The 20,554-nt window shown below is 42.1% G+C and overlaps 1 protein-coding gene across 5 annotated transcripts in view; it reads right to left on the bottom strand.

The window, feature by feature from the left end:
- Positions 1–20,554, bottom strand: part of PAG1 (phosphoprotein membrane anchor with glycosphingolipid microdomains 1) — a 113,089-nt gene that overhangs the window by 15,112 nt on the left and 77,423 nt on the right. For all 5 annotated transcript variants that reach the window (XM_031050505.2, XM_031050506.2, XM_005150824.3 and 2 more), the window contains 4 exons: positions 8,137–8,348; positions 5,754–5,805; positions 5,133–5,229; positions 1,313–1,899 (listed from right to left, as the gene is read on the bottom strand). In XM_031050505.2, coding sequence (XP_030906365.2) covers positions 1,313–1,899; positions 5,133–5,229; positions 5,754–5,805; positions 8,137–8,261 — 861 coding nt within the window. In that variant the 5' untranslated portion in view covers positions 8,262–8,348. The remainder of the gene's footprint in view (positions 1–1,312; positions 1,900–5,132; positions 5,230–5,753; positions 5,806–8,136; positions 8,349–20,554) is intronic.

The raw sequence follows: 20,554 nt of genomic DNA, 5'->3' as shown, positions 1-20,554 counted from the left end.
CTGGTAGGAAAAATGTCACTGTTACAGAAAGCTGTTTCTCTAAAAGTTTAATTAGAAATTACATATGGCCTGAATTTGGGAGGGGGGAGTGGTGGTGGGTTATTGTTGACAATCACATCTTAATTTCTTGCTTAACGAGCTCATTATACATAAGAACTGAGGAGTCCAGATAAACAATTTTTATATTAGGAGTAAAATCTTCAGTTAATTCATTTTGACTGTACTGTGCTTCATAGGTTACATGGTTAATCTGTTATTTAACAAGGTGTTTTCCTGCCCTCTGCCTGGATTACTGAAATACTTCAAATAAGAGAACAACCAGAAACAAGTAACAACAACACCTCAGCTCTGCTATGATTTTCCAGGTAAATGTTTACATTAAAATTTCATATTGCATCTTAAAGATTTTTTTTCCAGTTTTCATCAGTGCCTATTATTTGATGCCACAGACACTAAAATTATATGAAGCTGCTAAAAATCACAGTTCTTTCATTCACAATTAATAAGAAGTGACCTAAACTCGTTCTGAAAAATGCAAAATCAACAGTTTAGGAAAAATCTATGCAATGATCTGAAAGCATCCTTTAAATTAATTCTGGTTTAAAACTAAATATGGGAAAATAAATCGTTGAAAATTTCATTCTATTTTTCATTGAGTTCCTAAGCTGGGATAAGAACAAGCTGCTGAGAAAACATAACTTTTGGCCAAGATTTCAGCAGGTAGAAATTAATTACTCTATTTACACGTGACATGCTGAATTTGACAAATATAAAAGCCTACAGTTGTGCTCTCTCTCTCTTGCTGTCACTCTCTCCTACAGCGGGAGGTGAGACAAGGGGCTTTGAGCAGATGCTTAACACTTGCACAAGCTAAGTCAAGGTAGCCCAACAAAGGAGGCACATCTAAAGTTAGGGAATCTACCAAGAATTCTCCCCTCCCCTCTCTGTAAATTGAGGTTTCATTAAAGAAAAAAAAAAGGAGGGAGAAGGATTCTGAACACGATATAGATACCATTAAATGAAGAAGCAGAGTCCTCCTGTGCAATTTCTGCCTAATATTTGGGGAAAGCCTTAATGAAGTGCATACTGCAACAATCCAAAATATGGATAGGAACAGAATGAGTGCATGCCTATAATGCAAAGACTATACTGTACATTTTCATATTTATGTATTTTACAGTCTTGCATCACCCTGATTGTTTTTGTTTCTTTGGCATTTTTTTGTTATTAAAGAAAAATAAATCCTCTCCCACCCATATGTTCTCTATCATTATTTGGCTGTTTGACAAGGACAAGTATCTGCAGTATTTACCTTCTCTGGTTTACTTGCTCCTTCCGTCACTTCTTCCACTTCTTTTTCTTGCACATTCTCATTTTCATCGAGAAGCTTCATGGGTACTGGTGGGGGAAGCTCATCTTCTGCGTCTGGTGTGTTGTCAAGAGGGCTTTCTGAATTAGCACTTTGACGACTTTTCTTATTTCGGTCAACAGATGCATATTCTGCTGATTCAATTTTGCACTCAGGAATCTGATTCTGACCTTCAGAAACTGTCAGTGGAGCCTCTGATTTGCTGTTACAGCTCCTTTCCATGCTGGCTGCTGCTCCAACATCTTTAATTTCCTTCACAGTTTCGTACAAGCAGTCTTCAACTATGTTCTCCTGAGAGGAGCTGTCTTTCAAGACTTCATAAGGCCCTTCCATTCCAAGACTTTGATCATTTTCTGCATTTCTAGCTGAGATGATGGTTTCCATGGTGGTATTAGGAGGAATACTGGGTAGTTCCCGGCTCTGGTGACATTTTGTAGACTTTCCAAGACTATCCTGTTGATCTAGCAGATCAGATGTCTGTACTTCTTCATAAGGCTGGATGCAAGCAGCTGCACTGTCCTCTGAGAGTACTAGAAAAAATTATAAAGAAGTATTTAAAACAAGTGTGTAGCTATAAGGTGAGTATAATTTGGTACCTTTCTACATCACTTTAGGTTTGCATCTCACTGGAGAGGATAAATGATTCTAATGCCTGGAAATGTCTAGTGGTCATCACGCTTTTAGTTGATCAAAAGGTTTCAGTTACAGAGATTTCTGCACTCTACTGTTAAAGTATCTTTCTCACAGTATCTTAAATACTCTGTGCAGCACCAAGGCACATTATATAGCAACAGCATTCACAGTGAGCACAGGAGACAGGTGGGTAGGTGCAGAGGGGCATGCATGGTCAGCTGGCTTGTACTCAGTTATACTGAATGCTTACAGACTGCCCAGTAGTCTCAGATGGGGAACGCTGGTAAGAGGCCTCAAACCAAGCGGCTTTGAAAAAAGCCTTCTTAGATTTTCCTCCTTCCATTTCCCTATCCTTTGGAATAAAAAAGGAAAGCATTCTTGCTTCCTCCCTGCCCAGCCCTTGCTTTGTTTAATATGCTGGACAAATTCTTGTCTGTGTTCAGCCCTCCTGTAGTCAGCTCCCTGCATGCTACACCAGAAGCTCCTCCATAGTATGGCTATGCCATACTTCTGTTAGTCTCACAGCACATAATGTAGGTTGACAACCTACTAACGAGCCAGCCATATACACAAAAGAGAAGACTAGGCTTCAGAAAGCAGTGTTAGGCAGAACATGTTATTTTATATCCCAGACTGGGCCACGTGTTGCTGTCACTAGAGGGCCTGAGATCTATGGGATTTCTCATCTTACAGTGCACATGTATGACATTTGCCTGCATTCAGGATGTATGCGTGGGCATGTACAAGCATGTTTCAGGTAGTATATAGCATGTAACTATATGTCACACAATTCTTTGAAAAATCACTTCTGAATAGCTTTACTTTTCTTAGTACAGTTCCTATGGCTCCTATTGTCTAAGCAAAATCAACCCATTCTTCCTTCAGCATGTTTGACATGAAGACATAAAGTATTGCTGAAGCAATCAATACACTTGATTTCATGGTTTGCTTTTTCTGGTGCTCAGGACATGCAGACTCAAGCAGTCAGCACCCACAGGAAGCTGTACCATGACAGCAAAACTCAGGTTGGAACTGGGAGGTATGAGATGGCAGTTGCTGTCTGAATGGGAGATGGGAGAAGGAGAAAAGAAGAACTACCTTCTCCATTCACTTGGCTCCTACATACCACCTGGGGAAGAACGGGAGATAGACAAGGTGTCCTGCTCAGTCCCCAGGATGCCTCCAGACTTTCTGGAGGACATCAGGAACCACCCTGGAGAAGCTAAAAGATTTCTCCTTTCCTGGCCCTCGCTCCCAGGGACTTCTGTGCTGTGCAGAGCACCATCACAGGCCCCAGAGAGCACCCACCCCATTCAGCTTGAGGGGGATAATCAGAAGCAATGAGCTTATGTTTCTGTGCTCTTGTGATTATGGGTAGTAGCACAGAAGGGGTTGGTGTAGACTAAGGGTTGGCATGGATAAACACAATGCTGGCAGGTTGGGTAAACGAAAAACCATCTGATGGTACTACTTCTATAGCCTTGCCTTTGTTCAAAAGGCTAGAAACAGCAAAATAAGAAGAACTATTAACAAAAAAAACACATAAAGTATAAATAAGACATCAAAGCACGTTGGTTCCCATTAGTCAAAAGGGTGGTTATGCAGAGTGTAAGCTGAGTAGTATCAGAGAGTCTGAAAACTGTCTCTGGTTGACAGCACACCTTTCTGTAGCAGCTTTGGCAGCTGCATGTGTGGTGACTTATGGCAAAGAGAAATACTTCCCTTCTGCAGGGCTTTGCTCTGCACAACAAGTCCCTTGGTAAGCCACATACCTAAATATACAACAAGCCAATGGATGGGAGCAGCAATTAGCTGCAAACCAAACTTCAAAATTTCCTTTGCATATTCATCTCTGAGGCGGAAGGACTGAATACCTCTGGCCACAAAAGGAGATGAGGAGGTGAGCTGTAAGTCAGGAGCATGGTCCCAGTGTTAGTGCCTAGTGTGGAGACAACAGTTGGTTCCCAGTGGCTCTGGGCTGACAGCCAGTTTATTTTTAGGTGCATCTGAGAAAAATATTTTCCAGTGATACATCAGTGTGAATCATTTTGGGCGTTCAGCAAAACAAAGACTAGCAAAGAAAAAAAAAGCCTATTTATGTTGATTGTTTAAAAAAACAGAAAAACACAAGCAATTACCAGGTTGGAAGGGACCTCAGAGAGCATCTGGTCCAAACTTTCTAGGCAAAGCATGACCTAGATGAGATGACCTAGACTACCACCCTGTCCGTCTAAATCTTAAAGGTGTCCAGTGTTGGGGAATCCACTACTTCCCTGAGAAAATTATTCCAACAGCTGATTTTTCTCATTGTGAAAAAATTTCCTCCTGTGTCAAGTCGGAATCTCCCCAAGAGCAATTTATGCCCATTACCACTCAACTTTTCCATCTGACTCCTTGTAAAAAGGGAGTCTCCTTCTTCTTTGTAGCCCAACTTTAAATACTGGAACATGCTGATAATGTATCCCCTGAGCCTTCCTTTCTCAAGGCTGAACAAACCCAGGTCTCTCAGCCTTTCCTCATATGGCAGGCTTCCCCATCCTTTGTGGGGATGAGGACCTGAAAGATTTCCACAGTCTCCTGGAGTGCTTTGGAAGTTCTAAGGTGTGACGGCATCCTATGGTCACATCCCAGTTCCACTGCTGGCCAACATCAGGGAACAGCAGTATTTGCTTGATGGCCTCGCCAATCTGCAGGTGTAGCTTTGGTGGCCCAGAGGAGGCCCTTAGCCCTTCCTCAGTGTTGGCTGGTGTAGAGGACTGGGAGCTGGGGTGTAGTGCTATGCCAGAGCATGCCCAGCAGGGAACTGGAGATGCTGCCTAAAATTCCAACATCTCCTTGGGATGGGCTACTTCCCAGCAAGACGAACATGCTCATGTGAATTATGTTCTGTGTGCCCTGACTGCCCTCCAGAGAGCTGCATGCCCAGCCTCTTCTACCCTGGGATACAGAAGCTGATCTGGTGTCAGATCTCCAGAGATGAGCAAAGGGAAACAAAGGGTATTCAGACAAATGGCACGACTTTGTGCTTGGAAAGCTAATCCAGAAGACTCGAGGGTTCACCAGTGTAGGAGCTGTGAGCAAGGGGATGGTGATGCTCATTTATCACACCTGCAGGGTCTGCGCTACTCACCCTCACCATTGCTGAGTGCCCCATTCTGGTCGGTGCTCGGAGGGGGTTCAGTAGCTGAACTTGTGATCGAGTGGCTGAACACCTCCTTGTCAGAAGGCTGGAAGACAAATAGTGAGATCTAACCACTGCTGGGTCAGAATACATGTCTGCATAAATACAGAGGTGACAAATTTTGTTCTGATCTTGAGAGCTGTGATTCACATTTATTATTGGCAGGAAGAGTCAAACCATGCTGACTGTACCCAAAGATTTAGGTACTTGTGTTTACAGATGCAAAACCAAATAAATGCAAGCATGTCCAGAGTGATCTTTATTTCAACCTTTGTCATAATAGACATTACCATGGCTTTAATCTATGGGAAGAGTACACTGTGCCTGTGCTGCAAATGGAGTGAAAGGCAGGTGGGAGATCTGGAGTACAACAGTGGCAGAAAAAGCATTGAGAAAGTGCGGATTATCAAGGTCTACTCAGATCCTCTCCTCTTCCTGTTCTGCAACTTTTGAAGTTTCCCTTGCTCAACCATCTCCAAATTCCTGAGCTATTTTCCAATCTGCAGTATTTTGCAGGGAGCTTGGTACAAACCACAAGACAGACACAAGCTGCCAGAAATAAATGCTTACCACATTCATCAGATTTTCATGATCTCCATTCTGATATTTGGCCTTCTTTTCCCTTAATGAAAAAGACATATGAACTGTTACTACAGATTATGCTAATATACAAATGTCAATCATTAACAGACCTTATACTTCTACAGGGAATAGAATTGTGATTCACAATAATATTGAAAACAGAGTAACTGAAAATTATTACAGGGACTGGTATGACCTCTGTGTGAGGTCCCAGTCAAGAGAGGCAGGGAGGTATCTGAAGAGGTACATATATCACCATCCTTTTTCTCGTTCAGTAGAAGGTCACAGTAAGGAGTAACTGATGATAATAAAAATAATATTACCCTCAATTTAATCATATCCAAAATGCTCATAGATAAATGAGACACATGTTTTGGTGACAGACTACTTGGGAAATTCCTTAAACTGGTTCAGCAAAAGGTATTTATCGTATGAAGACTTAGAAAAGGCACATAAAATCTAGCTTATTCCCACTCAGGATGCTAGTAACAGTTAATAATAAGCATGAGCAGTTCAGGAAGGCCTACAGATTTAATAGCAGCAGAACCCTTCATTTCAAAATGAGTCCTGCTTCACCAGGTACTTCACAGGACTCAAAATATGGATCAAGTTTTCAGTTTTTACCATTTTGGAAATACAGCTCTTATTCTGAAATACTGTAATAAACTATGAATTTAAAATTATTACAGTCCTTTCCCTAGATTAAAAGCCAAGTAAAAAGGCAAGGAAATATTGACAATATGAAGTCTGTGCTGCTTCTGAAGTCTGCAGTGCACTGTAGTTCCCACATTAGCAACTGTTAAAATTCTACCTAATTGGGAAATAAGAAATCAGAGCAAGTTAGGATCAATGCAGAGCAGCGCTAGAGTTCAAAAATACTTTATTTCCTCTCTGGAAGTTTTTTTCTGACTCTGGCATTACAGAAAGGGCAGATTATGTTCAGCTTTCCACATCCACAACCATTTGTTGAAAATCTACATAACTGCATTTATGCATACACAATCTGCCCTACAGAATGATCTGAAATAAGAGATAGTCATCCAGACTAGCAACACAAGAACTTAATAAAGAGCGTTACCAGATAGTTTCTGATAATCTATCTCTGTAACTGCGAAGACATATTCAGCAGTTTTACTCTGTTTTAAAAACACCTTTCTAGAGATGTTTCTAGCTTCAAAGACTGGAGTGTTACAAGGCAAAACATGGTACCTAAATGCAATGTTTGTGGGTGTAAGGATTTTTAATTGATTTTATGCTTTTAAATAAATTAAAAAATTACATATTTCTACTATTTTTACACAGGTATCACAGGGTACTGTGATAAACAGGAATTAATAGGAAGCGTTCAAGGCCAGGTTGGATGGGGCCTTGATCTGTCTGGTCTAGTGGAAAGTGTTCTGCCCATGGCAGGAGGATTGGAACGTTATGATCTTTAAGGTCCTTTCCAACCCAAACCATTCTAAGATACTGAAATGTTATCTTACAGCTTACAAAAGCATTTCTCCTGAATCACATGAAATTACAAGTTCCAACCTATGCTTTTTAGGGTTTCAATCAACTTCTGGGGTCTAGTCTTCCCCATGACTGTTTTTTACAACATTGGCAATAGAGAAATCCTGCTGAAAACCTTCCGCTGTAGACACACCTAAAGCCAATACAGTATATGTTATAGCTGCGCAGGTTCCTCAATGCTCTCAATGTTGAACTGCTGAAAGAACATGCTCCTACAGGCATAAGGGTGGTGCTGTACTGAGTTATGGATAAGTTTCCCCCCCAACACACACACTTGACTGATTGAGCTATGCTGGCAAAATATAGCAATTTGGACCCCAGCAGTCATGCTCCTCATTATGAAGGGTCTGACCTGGTGGAAGGGTGCTGTGGATTAAGCACAGGTTGCCCAGCTCCCTGTGCAATCAGCAGGGCTATGCTTAAGTGTCATGAAGAGGCCTTGAAATATGACTCAACAAAGTTAGTAGAAATGCCTGTATTGGTAAAACTGAACCCTCTTTTGGAGAAGAAAATAAGGATAAGGTATGAATATAAGGCATTAATTAGTATAACTGTTTCAGGTTAGCAGTGTGCTCTGCTAATAGTCACTGTCTGCCTGTGTTGCAGCCTTCAGTGTAGGAGAAAGCACATAAGCAAACACAACAGTGTTTTTCCTTCACAGCAAAAGAAAAAAAAGAAGATTTTAGAATGAACAGAACTGTTCAAACTCAGGTTTGCTCCAAAAACATGCTGTACTGTACGTTTTTATTTCTGTACCCAAGTCCTCACTGTCTTTCTGACTAGTTATTAGTGAAGCTATTTCAATCCCTACACTATTTGACTCAAGAACCATTTCTGCCTGCTAAGTTCTTGACCTCACCTGTTGCAACTGGAGCAGAGGAAGATGAGGAAGGTGAGGAACAAGAGTGTTGTCATTGCTGCCAAACTTCCCCACAAGATGATGTGGACCTGACCACTGCCTAAGAAACCACCTTCTGGACCCATGGTACTAGCAGGAGCTGGAGTCACTGGGGGATGAAGAGGTTATTCCTTGGAGAAGGCTGGCATCTGTGCTGCGTGTACCTTCTGTTTCTGCAGAAAGAAAAACACCATTAAGAGGTTAATGTAAATTTTTTAAGATAATGAATCTGAAAGCTACAAGTCTGGCAAGAGAGATTTTCTAATCCAGATCTTACACAAAGACAGTTTCAAGTACAAGCCAGCCAGCCAAAGAGATTTTCAGCTACGTTTCTGACAGTGACACAGAACAAACCTTGTCAAATATTAACACAAGCTGTTACTTATCTACAATCTCAACATGAATAAAAGGTAGTACAGTATCTCCGTACTCTTATTTTGAGGAAAAAGACTATAAATCCTCTTTGAAGGATAAAGCAGTCTATTTTGCAGTGATATTTGTTAACTTCATTGAAAAGTGAGCTTTCAAACCAACTACAACTTCTGCAAAGTTACAGGCCAAAAAGAGAACTGAAGCAGGCATTCACCTCCTCCTCTCTTAATGTCTCCTGCCTCCACCTGATTCGGTGCTTGTACACAGTGACAAATACGCTAGGTACACCTTTAAAAGGAGTATCACAAAAACCATCTTGCAGTGGTTCAGCTCTAGTCTTCTCTATTTAGTCTTCCCAAGAAATAGAGAGAATGCAAATTAAAAAGAAAAAAAGAAAACTTTTGCTTTTTTTTTTTTTCAAATATTGGTCAAAGAAAAATATATGAAAGAAAGCAGAGATTTCAAAATATTTTTCTTTTTTCTTAAACCAGAATCGCAAATTCATTTTTTTAAAAGCAGACACAAAATTGTTTTGAAAAATACAATTTAAATAATTTCTAAGTTTATGAATTTGTACCTACTCTGAAAAACAATATTACACTACTCTCATATGACTAAATAATGTATCATAAGCTAACATGGTAGGAAAAGTTATTCTTTTATTATATATACTTCAGGCTGCTGGCCTTTATATAAAGATAATAGCTGATCCAAGAAAAGCTAAGGATGCATGGGGAGCAGCTCCATGGAAAAGCTGTATCTTTAAGGACTTCTGTATAGAGTGAGGAAATGTGGAGATGAGCAGGAGCAAATGGAGTTGAGGCTGAGCATAAAGAGGAGTGAGATCAGAGAGAGAGATTCAAGGGAGACCTACATGTGAATGTCAGGAGTGAAGTGCAAGACTGATGCTTGACACAAGACATCCCACCAGGCAGAAGCTAAATGGAGCAAAGAGAACAACCAAGGACAGAAGATGTAGTTAACGTACAGCAAAAAAAGCAGGAATTCAGACATCAAAGCTTTGGCTGTAAGTTGAGAGAAAGAGGTCAGAAAATATCAGAAGAGTACAGTGGCACTTGAACCAGGGGAGGCAATTGCTGGAGACACCAGTTACCAGTGCAAGCAGAATAGACTAATAAATGGGAACACATTGATGACAGATGAAGCCCTTCATGAGGGAAGCTGAGCAGGCAAGACGCGACCAGTGACATCTCTTAGCTCCTTGAGTGGTGAGAATCTGGCATAAGTGCTAGAGGACCTAGAAGCTGCCTAGCATACAGAACAACCAGAAGAAAACAGAATACAAAAGAAGCATCCTCTGTGCACCCTTCTCATGAAGTGCCATCAGAGGGCTTACTCCTACTATTTAACGCTGCCTGAACAATGAGGCTGAAATAGTATTCACTCAGGTTGGTGCCTTTAACACAGGAGAGCTTCTGAAATCCTTGAAGCTGGACAAGCACCCATTAGGTTCCCTGACCAGCCCTGGAGAGAAACCTGGCAGAGAGATACATTGAAAACACAACTGCCTGGGCTCCCCTTGCTTCCATGTGGTAAATCCCTGGATCCTAAAATGTTAATGCATGTGTAATACAAGGGATTGTGGAGCTGATTCAGAGGCCAGCTTTAAACAGAATCTTACTTGCAATCATGACTATGGAACAACAAACAGCTAATTTCAAAAAGCTTTTATACAGCTGAAATAGTTAATGCCTACTTTTACAACATAAAGTGATATTGTGCTGCCCTCTGGTGAATCTCTCCATTTGGGGACAGGGATTTGTGGTTCTGGTGGGGGTGCTTCAGAGATGGATGCAAGCCATGAAGTTTACATGGGGCCATTCTTCTGCTGGGCTTGAAAAAGACCTACCTCCACCCTTGCAGAGTGCCAGAATTGAATAGTTTACAGAGAGACATGGTTAGGAAAGAATAACAGTCAACTAAACTGTATTTTTTTTAACTATGATCACTTTTTTATGTGATGACCTTTTAAGATGAAGATTTCTTGCATTGTGCCCTGTCCACAAAATCTCACACAGATTGCTGGTGATGCCAAAGTCTGAAAAAAGTGTAGTAGAGAGAAGCCTGGAATACCTGGATAAGAATCCTGGTTATTTCCCTGAAGACAAAATGCAAACAACAGCTTGCACTCACATTTCAGAGCCACTATCACTTCAGAAAACCAATTCTTACACTATATTGAATAAAATTTCTCCTACTTGTGGGAAATTTCTCTTGCTTTTTAGACATCAATATTTGCCATTAGTGGAACAAATAATACCTGTAGCCATTTCCTCAAAATTGCACTTAACTGCCCAATTAGGTCGGTAGTTTCAGAAAGACAGGTATTTCACTGCATGACCTGCACTTCCACGGTGAAGAATGTTATTTTTCCTTGCAGCTGTTGGAGGGATAAAGCAGAGCTGAGGCTGCGCAGTCAGATGCAGTGATGTAGGGAGTGTTCAACATGCAAGTATAAGTTTGTGGCCAAGCAGAAAAAGAAAAAGCTGTATCTGGGGTGAAGCAATTTTGAGCTCAAGATGTAGGCTGCAATTTTAGGGAGCACATGGAGTGAAAATTTTAACTAGTGGGGAAGCTGCTGCACAAACTTGGACTGAAACCTGGACTTCTGAAGCTCAGAAACTTACCAATTCAGTGTGCTTCAGGTCCAGCATCTGACCTGGGTTTTCTGAGCAAAGATTTGCCCAAGCTTGTGGCAGAACACATATGGGATGTGCTTTGCGAGAGGCAGACAACATGCCCTGGTGGCCTTGCAGGAGATGGCAGCATGTCCCTCTCCCACCAACCTCCACTTCGCTTCTGGGTTTTATGGCTGCTTCATTCATGCCCTGCTGCAAGACACACTCAGCCCATGTCTTCCAGAGGGAAAGGAGTGGGAAAAACTGACTGCTTCACCCCTCCGGGTTTTTAGTGAATTATAGATGGAGCAAAGGCAAGAGAAGAAATTATTCTGACAACTGAGTGACTCTGAATGCAAGAAGCCAAATGTGACAGGACAGGAGAGATTTGGGGAGGGCTGCAGGATCACGACTCCCTGTCCTGGGCTGTCAGGCCAGATTCGGCTAACATAGGCACTACCCAGGAGCTTCACATGCTCGCCTCTGTGCAGAGCTTCGGTTATTGGGCTCCTTCTCAGGCTGCTTGGTCTCCTGCTTCTCTCTTCTCCTCTCCTCCCCTCATGTTTTCAGTGCCTTCAGTTATTCGCTGCTAAACTGCAGAACAGATCAGTGAGATCACCAGGTTCAGAAGATCCCCAGCAGTGTAGGCCTGGGAGGGAGAGGGTGGAGCAGGGAAGAAGGTTGTAATTTGTAAATGAGATTTTTATTGCTCTGGTAGCAAGCCCTCAAGAGCTGTGTTAAACCAGAAATGGTGAAGTATGCGATATGTGGAATCACAAACTGAGGCAGGAGCTGACAAGTACGAAACTATCATCCCCTTGTCTGCATCCAGCTGCAAACATGGTCATTCAAACACGAAACCAGAACACAAACCTGGGCTATGAAGAAGACGCAGTAGCAGAAACAGTCCTGCAGGTGTGAATAATGCCCCTGAACCTAGATCCTTCTATCCTTCATTCCTCCAAATCCTTGAAATGGACTTTCTCTATGAAGCATCCTACTGGAGACACAGTGAGGTTCTGTTACCTTACTCCCTTTCCAGAATTCTCCCTCTGCAACTTCAGACCCAGCTCAGGCATCAGTGGGTGCAGCGTATCTCCAAGTGCCCAAAGACTGAATGCATCCCTGTATGTGACATCCTCAGGCCACCCTAAAGAAAACACCTGAAGGAAGGCAGTCTATTACAGTGCTGTTCTAACTTTGTAAAAGCAGATCCTTCAAATCTCAGACTGAACATCTGATAACAGTAGGTCCCCTTTTGACCTTGGCCCCACTGTGCAAGAACTCCTTCCCTACTTTCGGCACTCCACCACAGGACATGCCCAGTGTTCTACCCACTCCAGCTCCCCTCACTAGCTGCTCTCTCTTCTCCCAGTTCCCTGCTGTCAGGGACAATCACCTCTTATTACAGGTGACAAAAACCATATTAAGATATCAAAATAGCAATAAGCATGCATGAGTACTTAATATAGTACAGAGATACTGAAATTTTATCAAAAAGATACCACACAGATAATTTTCAGGAATTGATATATTAAAATAGATAGCACTATGGAATAGCCTGAATACATTATCATCCTTGATTTAATTTGCTGCTAGGAGGATAAGCACAATTAAATGATTCTGGAGACAACAGGTGACAGGACTGCTGCCTGGGCTGAAGTCAGGATTGACAGAACATCTCTTACCACCACAGTGTCACTAGAATCAAGATTGTGAGGTTTCTCCAAATGCCCTGTAACAAAGTTGTAAGACCAATATGCATTACTGTTTCTGCACCTGTGTTACCTTTTTTTGGCTTCTAGCTGTTTGTATGTAGATCCAGCACTACTCAAACCTTAAGACCAAGCTCCCCTGTTTCATGCAGTACCTACTGCATTTAACTCTTGGGGTTCCTATACACTTAAACGAGGACAAGTCCTTCCCTACAACAGATTAAAGCTCCGCTACTGCAGTTGTGTTTTGAGCTGCTTGGCTTGGCAGCACCCATTGAATGAGAACAGTTTAAGACAGACATATCTTACTCCAGGCAGTGAAGACCAGATGTGCAAGTAATTAAGGCCTGGTCCTGGAAGCCTGGCGCTGGAAGGAATTACTGATACGGACTGCACTGCTATTGCAGGCTGTCAGACAAGCCTTGCAGAAACTGTGTGCCGTAAGCCTTCAAAACAGTTCATGTTTCTGCTTTGTGAAGCAGTAGAATAATGAGGTTCTGATCTAATTCCCCACTGTATCTACTTCTACAGAAATCATAGCTGGCTTATCAAAGGATATGTATGCTCTATAATGCAAAAAGAGATCTAAGACAAAACTGAACAGGCCCAAACCACTGGTCACTTTTAACCCCTTCTAAGTCTCAGTTTCTAAAGAGAAACCAAGTCTCTCTAAAAACATCTATCTGTGGCACTGCAGAAAAAAAAGAAAGGTTTTGCAGCAGTAAATGCTGATCTATGCCGTAATCTGCATTTAGACTCCAATCAACTCACTCATGCCTTTGTCAGACAACATCACCTCAAGGTCAACATATTCAAAGTTGACCTGACTTCTCTTTCTATGCTTTCCTTTGTGCTCCTACTAGAATTACAGCAAGTCCACATGAGCCTGCATTGCAGGCTCCCTTTCCTCCTCAGAAAGACATTTGGGAAAGTGGGAAGAATCAGCGAAGTTGTGTGAACAATCAAGTGTGTGAATTCAAGAGCTTGCTTTAAGGCAGTGGAATAGTTTCCATTAAAATGGTGCAGAAATTCAGAACATAAGAGATGTCACTAGCAAGGTTTTCTAGCAGACTGTAAAATTAGATTTTCAAAGGAAGGTGAGCACTATTGCATGTGAACATGATTATGTCCCTGTGAAACACAGTCTGCATTCCAGGGTTAATACATGTGCATAATCATGCACGTAACTTGTCATGTAGCTAGCACATTTATTTCCCACATTCACAAGGTCTTTCTGTGCATAAACCACACACGCTCACAAATCTCTGATAAAGCTGCTTTCCATTATAAATCAGGTCCTGAGCAAACAGGTTTTTAAGCTAATAACTTAAAGCTCACAAATTCCTTCCATTCCATTCCACTGCCAGCAGTACAAAACCTTTAGCACAAGCAAGGAAAAGCGGAGCACTGTGGACACAACTTGCAAATGCAGAGCTGTCCAGACTTGGCCAGCTGCTGAGGAAGAAACCGATAATGAAGCCTCTGTGAATCAGCTCCTAGGAGCACCACCACATATTTTCCCCAGGCTTTAGCAGCCAAATAATGACTGTCTAGAATGCAGCAGCAGAAAAGCTTTATCTGATGAGTGACCATGCCAAAGATTATAGCTTAATTGTAGCATATTATACTCTTTCCCACACCCCCACAGTATCCCATATTGCTTTCTGGCTGCGGTGAGGTAATTAGACCACGATTACTGCATACTTTAGAGTATATAGAAATGAAAGCTGTCTTTGTGAAGTGCTTTCCAGCTCTGACACAACTACTCCTGATATCTTTGCTTTTCCTGGAATGAGGTGCTATTTCATATTCAGCACAGCCTGTTTATAATTGCACTTTACTGTTTATGTAATTCTACCATCCCAAGTCCCCTTTGAGTCTTTGCAGTGAAAGAAAATTTTGAGCAACCCTTTTGCAAACTCAGGTAATAATAGAAATACAGAACTCCTTTAGCCTGGGAAATGCAAACACACAGAGTTTGCCTCTGTCATCTGACCTACAAGACCTCTAAAACCCATGGCAATCAGACTTGTTCTCAAAATGATGTCTGAATCAGGCCCATAAAACACAACAGACAGTACTTTTCCAGAGACCACTTCCAATTTCCAAAGGACCCTGAACACAGAAATACAGAAGATTGCAAAATATGCAACAGCAAACCACAATGCTCTGATTGTCACCAGCAAAATGCTGCTGAAGAAGTCGGAACTTCTCTTAAAACACAAGGCTCTTACTTAGAGTGGGATTCAACTTCTGTATGTTTACTTCTCTAAAAACAGGCTTCTTTTCACCAAGATGCTACCTATGGGATCCTACCCGAGAGATCATACCTCTGTTCCCATCACAACAGAAGGCTAAATGACTTCCATTGATGCTTCACTTCCATATTGTTAAAATTTTAGTACTAATAGTTTGATCAATTCTACCTAAACTGAGAAATTTTAAAAGTGCCTTGTATCCAACTGTTAGGGAATTACAGCCTTAATCTAAAAAGCCCAGATTACTGAGTGCCAAAGACAGCATGCATCTATACATATAAAAGTTTGCAAGACAAGAGTGTTCCAGGGAAGAAAAGTGATGGTCCTTAGAGGCAGAGCACAAATTACATCAGAGGGACCTATTACATATAAGCTCAAATAATCTTGAAGCAAAAGAAGTTAGTGAGAATTGAACAGTATAATATCCCACAGCAAGACAGGCAGCAATCAGTAAGTTAGGGACAGACCAATTTTAAGAAACATTGTTCAGCTTGTGATGTGCATTGTAAAGCTGAAGGGCTATTTCAAGCTCAAATTTCTTGTTATTCACTCTAATTAATTCAGTAAAATTAATTTAAACTTTCTAGCATTTGTATTTTATTAGGAATGCCAGCTTTTCTTAAATATTTGGTGCAGATATAGGTGCAGAAGTCTTCTTCATTGCTGATAATGATCCATGTCCTGAAGAGTTTATATTTTACGTAGGTAAGACCAAGGTAGCACAGGAGAGACTCCCTTTTCATGAATAAAAGAACAAGTCCAAGACAGAGTTGGATTCAGTGTTTTTTGAAGAGCTCTTTGGCAGAGATGAGAACTGCTCCCAGTTACCTGGGGTCCCTTGCCAGTGCCTCATCTACATGATCTTTCTTTTCTTCTTTGGCTTGGGAACTTGGAAATGTGGTCCTCAAGGACCATCTGGGCCTTGAGGAAAGGTGCTGCCTTAACTTCACTCATCTAAAAATAATCTAAATTGTCTGCATGGTCACTAAAGACAAACTACTGCCTGCAGAGAGAGGAGTACCTTCTCAGGTAGAGACTAGGAACGGCCTTCACAGCTGGTCATACCTAGTCTCCTCTTACAGACCAGTGAACTTCCAGAACCCTAAAATAAGGAGAGGAGATACCTTTACATCATGGGCAAAAGCAGGGAAGTTAATGTGAGGTGACCAACTGGGAGAGGTCTTCTCCTTTGAGTTGACTTCCTTGGCTGACACGTCAGAACAGAAAATGTGGCCTTTGTGTAGTGGGAGCAGCTCTGTCAGACCAGGGCTTTTCACGGCCTCATGCTGTTGCACCATTTCATTGTAATTTCTCCCTGACATTTACACAATGATGTCATTCTGTCCTTTCAATGGGAAGCAGAGCTGGGGCAAATGAAAACACTACTTGCTTGGGACAGTCCAGCACACCCTGCAACTTCACCTCCCCATTGAGGTGCAGGCACTGCTCTTCTTGACAGCTGGAGCAGCATGGGGTAGTGAGGCAAAATAAATCCAAACATTTCCTGCTCCCCACACCAACATCCCAGCACATGGCACATTTTATCCTACAGGGAGGGAAATAAAAAACTCTGGGCTCAATCCTGATGAACGGAAGCAGCAGAAGCTAATCATGCATCCTGTGGGAATGATCTCCCCCATGCACACCCAAACCCTTCACTCCCTCATCATGACTCACAGCAAATACAATTATAAGATCTAATGAACTGCAGCTAATGTAATTCTGAAAGTCTTCACAGCTAATGAAAACCAGGTCTTCCCTTTCTTGATTTGAGATGTTTAGTTCATACGCTGTGGAAAAGAAACTGTCCATAAAGCTATGTATGAATATTGCATTTACGTATGCAGCAAATGCAGTTGTCTGTCACAGTGTTGGACTCTTTCTCCTGACTGCTGGATATTTAATAGTAGGAAACTACCTGTGAAGGGAAATGGACTTCCAAAGATGCATACTTTCTCACACTGTTTCAAGGCAACTCACCATTTTTAGTATCACCTACTAACTACCACTTTTCAATCTGAACTCAGTATAAAGAGAACATTTCCTCAACATAAATAAATCATGATCACTAATTAAAATACATCCCTCTTCCATCTAAGCAAGAATCAGAAGACAGAATTTGGCCTACAGCTTGTAAACTTGAATAACAAATGACTAAAAAATACCCTAACATTTTTCCCTTTCCTCCAGTCAGTTCTTTTTGCTGCCTGTTGGCACCTATTTTTCTCCAATTTAAGCATCACTAATGCTCCAAGACTTCCCCTGCCTCTCTGATTTCCCACAGAACCATCATTAACCTTATTTTCGCAGGAAGCACTACAATATGGGTAGTACTGCAGATAGAAGGGTAAATACATCATGCCTCCTGCAAGGAGTTTGAGTTAGTACTTTGAGTTACAAGCTGCCAAAGCATGATGACAGAGAAGCGATTGCTGGTAAGCAGGACAAGGAGAGCACCACATCACAGAGTCAGTAATCAGCCTGGCTTTTCTTCTTACATGTTTTGCTTTTGTGCTGACCAAATCAATAGTTTATCCCCACAGAACTTGGTCTTGTTAAGGCTTTGAAGGAGAAGAATAAGACTCGAATTTGATGAAAACCCTATACTGGATACAAGGATAACTGTTCCCCAGGGACAGGAGAGCAATCAACACAGACCAGGTAAGATGAAGAACAGTTTCAGACTGGTGATGTATGAGGGGAAGATCAGATCAGAAAGCAAGCTCAAAACCTCTGTACAGTAGTCTGATTTACACAGAGCTGAGAGTCTTTCAGCTGCACACATGCAACCACAGTGTGCATGCACACCAAAGCAACTACTGTCTCCACTACTGCACAGCCAGGAAGCCTTGACCTCTGTTGTCTCGCTTCCTTCTGGTACCTTCACCCACCCTCTACCACCAGTGAAGCCTTGTTCCTTCTTCCATAACCACCACCTCCTCCTTCCCAGAGGCCACACCAGTGCTGCTCCAGTGCCGCAGCTCCAAGAGGGCATTAGCTGAGTATTTCTCACCCTGGCCAACACTTCTGGTTTAGCACTTCTTCTTCCCCTAATTATTTTTCTATAATATACTGATCAAGCAAAATCACACAAATTCCTTATAAAATTACCAGTACCTTGTAAAATTATAAAGTACCAATCTATTGATTACTTCAGATATGGCCTATTAATACTAATGAGAAGTCAGCTCAAGAACATATACAGCTACAATACACCCCTCACACCCCAGCAATTTCAACAGCTAGTTATCTTTTACAATTTACCATTACTTCACTGCTGTAATACCCTCTTCAGGTTTGATTTTCCTTCACCAAGCAGTCTGGATTTCATCTGCTTTATCTTTATTCTTTGAGAAATTCGCCATGCTCATGCTTGCTGTAATACCCTCCTGAATGTGGCTCATTTCAAAAGACAACCTAACACTAAGTGGTGAAAAACACTTTATCTTTTATCCTTTTCCATCACTTCAGGATACAGTTTTATTGTAAAGCAGATTCTGCAGGAAGAAACAGGTTTCAAAAGACACCATTCCCAAATCAAGAGGGTGACCATCAGTCGCTGAAAGCTGAAACATTTACAGGTTAACCTGGTGGCAGCAATAGCAAATTAATTTTTCCTTTTGTTGAAAGATTTTCTCAGGTGCATTGAACAGCTGGCAAACCGCCTGAAGAGCAGAGGTCACCAGCTCTGCGCTTACTCAGACACAATACCAAAATGGGGTGCGACCTGCAGAAACAAAACTGTGCCATCCTTCTAGAGAACCCTCTCTGAATTTTCAGCTGGCTTGTAACACATGACCACAGACCTTAGTTTTGGGCAGCTGTTAAACTACCTGTGTTGCTATGTATTCCCATGAGCTATTCAACCAACAGAAGAAACACAGGACGATGTTTGGCTGGAAGAAAGCAAAACCAACAGAAGGACTCATCACTCTCTTTACCTCAGTTTTACAAGCCTAAAAATAGCAGAAGGGAGCTAAGAGATATAACACGGGCAAGAATGAGAACCAGACTAGCAAGGGAAAATTTATTCTTGGAAAATCCCTCATTTTGGAATGGTTCCACACAGCCATGCACTGACCCAAATAGATTGTGGCTCCTATCATTCCCTAGTGCATGCAAACAGACAAAATGCTGACGTGCACCAAAACGGTTTCAGGCAAAAATGCCAGCAAAATCTGCACAGAAACTGCCAAAAAAAGAAAAGCACAGCAGCTGGTGCACAACTGCTAATAGGCAAAGACAGCACTGCTGGCAAACACAGGTGAAGCAAAGGCTAGGAAAAGGCAAAATGATCATGAAAATCAAAAGGTCAGCCCAAAAGAGATGGAGAAAACAAGCAAGTTACCATAGAGTACCTACTGCTGCCTCAGAAGGACAGTCATTTGACCCATTTCAGGACATCCAGTTTATTCCACTGTGGTGGTGCTGCCCAGTGATCAAGCCTCAGGGCCACTAATTTCCCCCTGGTGCAGCTTTCTGACTTGGCTTGATTGCCTGTGTTGCCATTCTGTGGCTCTGCAGATGAGACTGGAGATCAGGGAGATGAGACAGGGAGATCAGGGGTCAAACCCACAGCACGTCTCACCAGCTGAGGTACAGAGCACAGCAGAGCAGTAACATGGACAGCAACTACAGTTTTCTCTCCTTTATTCCTCTCAACCCTTCCACAGTTTTCTAATTTCTTATCAATGAAGCCCCATGTGGCACTGCAGGCTCAGTGAAATGTCACCCGTGTGATGTGATGGGTGGGAGTCAGCCACCCACCATGAGATGTGAGATGCCCAAGTGTGTTTATGGGCAAACGTGTTTGAGCCTCTGTGCTCTGACAGGCTACAAGGCAATGGAGCCTCACAGGGGATGCAGCTGACCAGCCCATGGGAATGCTACTTAGTTGCATAGACACTGGCAGACAGGACCACCTGAGCTGCCAAGGGCATCCAAGCTATCTGGATGCCTGTGCGGATATATTCATGGAGGTGGACAATTTGATGCAGGAGCTGCAGGACATTCACGCCTTTCTGAAGTGGCAGCTGGGGGTCAAGGGACATAGCCTATGCCATTTAAAACAGCATTAAGTACCCTCTCTCGAGGTAGATGAAACCTGCATCTGGATGCCATCAGCAGACCTGGCATGGGAGCTGCAGAAAACTCTCATGTTTCTCAAACAGCTTTTAGAGGCTAGAAAAAACATCCCAGGGCATCTCAAATGGCACCAGCTGCTTCTGCATGGGCATCTGAAGGGGCCCCTTATTGCCACTGACTGTAACAGGGCTTGAAGATGCCTTACAGGTATTTGCCTAAATTGGGAATTTTCATTTGCGCTTCAATCTCATAGCAGTAACATCATGCTAACTGTTACACGGGTACAAGCATCCTCCTCTACAATAATTTC

Source organism: Melopsittacus undulatus, chromosome 1 (assembly GCF_012275295.1).
Source record: "Melopsittacus undulatus isolate bMelUnd1 chromosome 1, bMelUnd1.mat.Z, whole genome shotgun sequence".
Classification (NCBI taxonomy): domain Eukaryota; kingdom Metazoa; phylum Chordata; class Aves; order Psittaciformes; family Psittaculidae; genus Melopsittacus; species Melopsittacus undulatus.
This window is presented reverse-complemented; position numbering and strand designations above follow the sequence as displayed.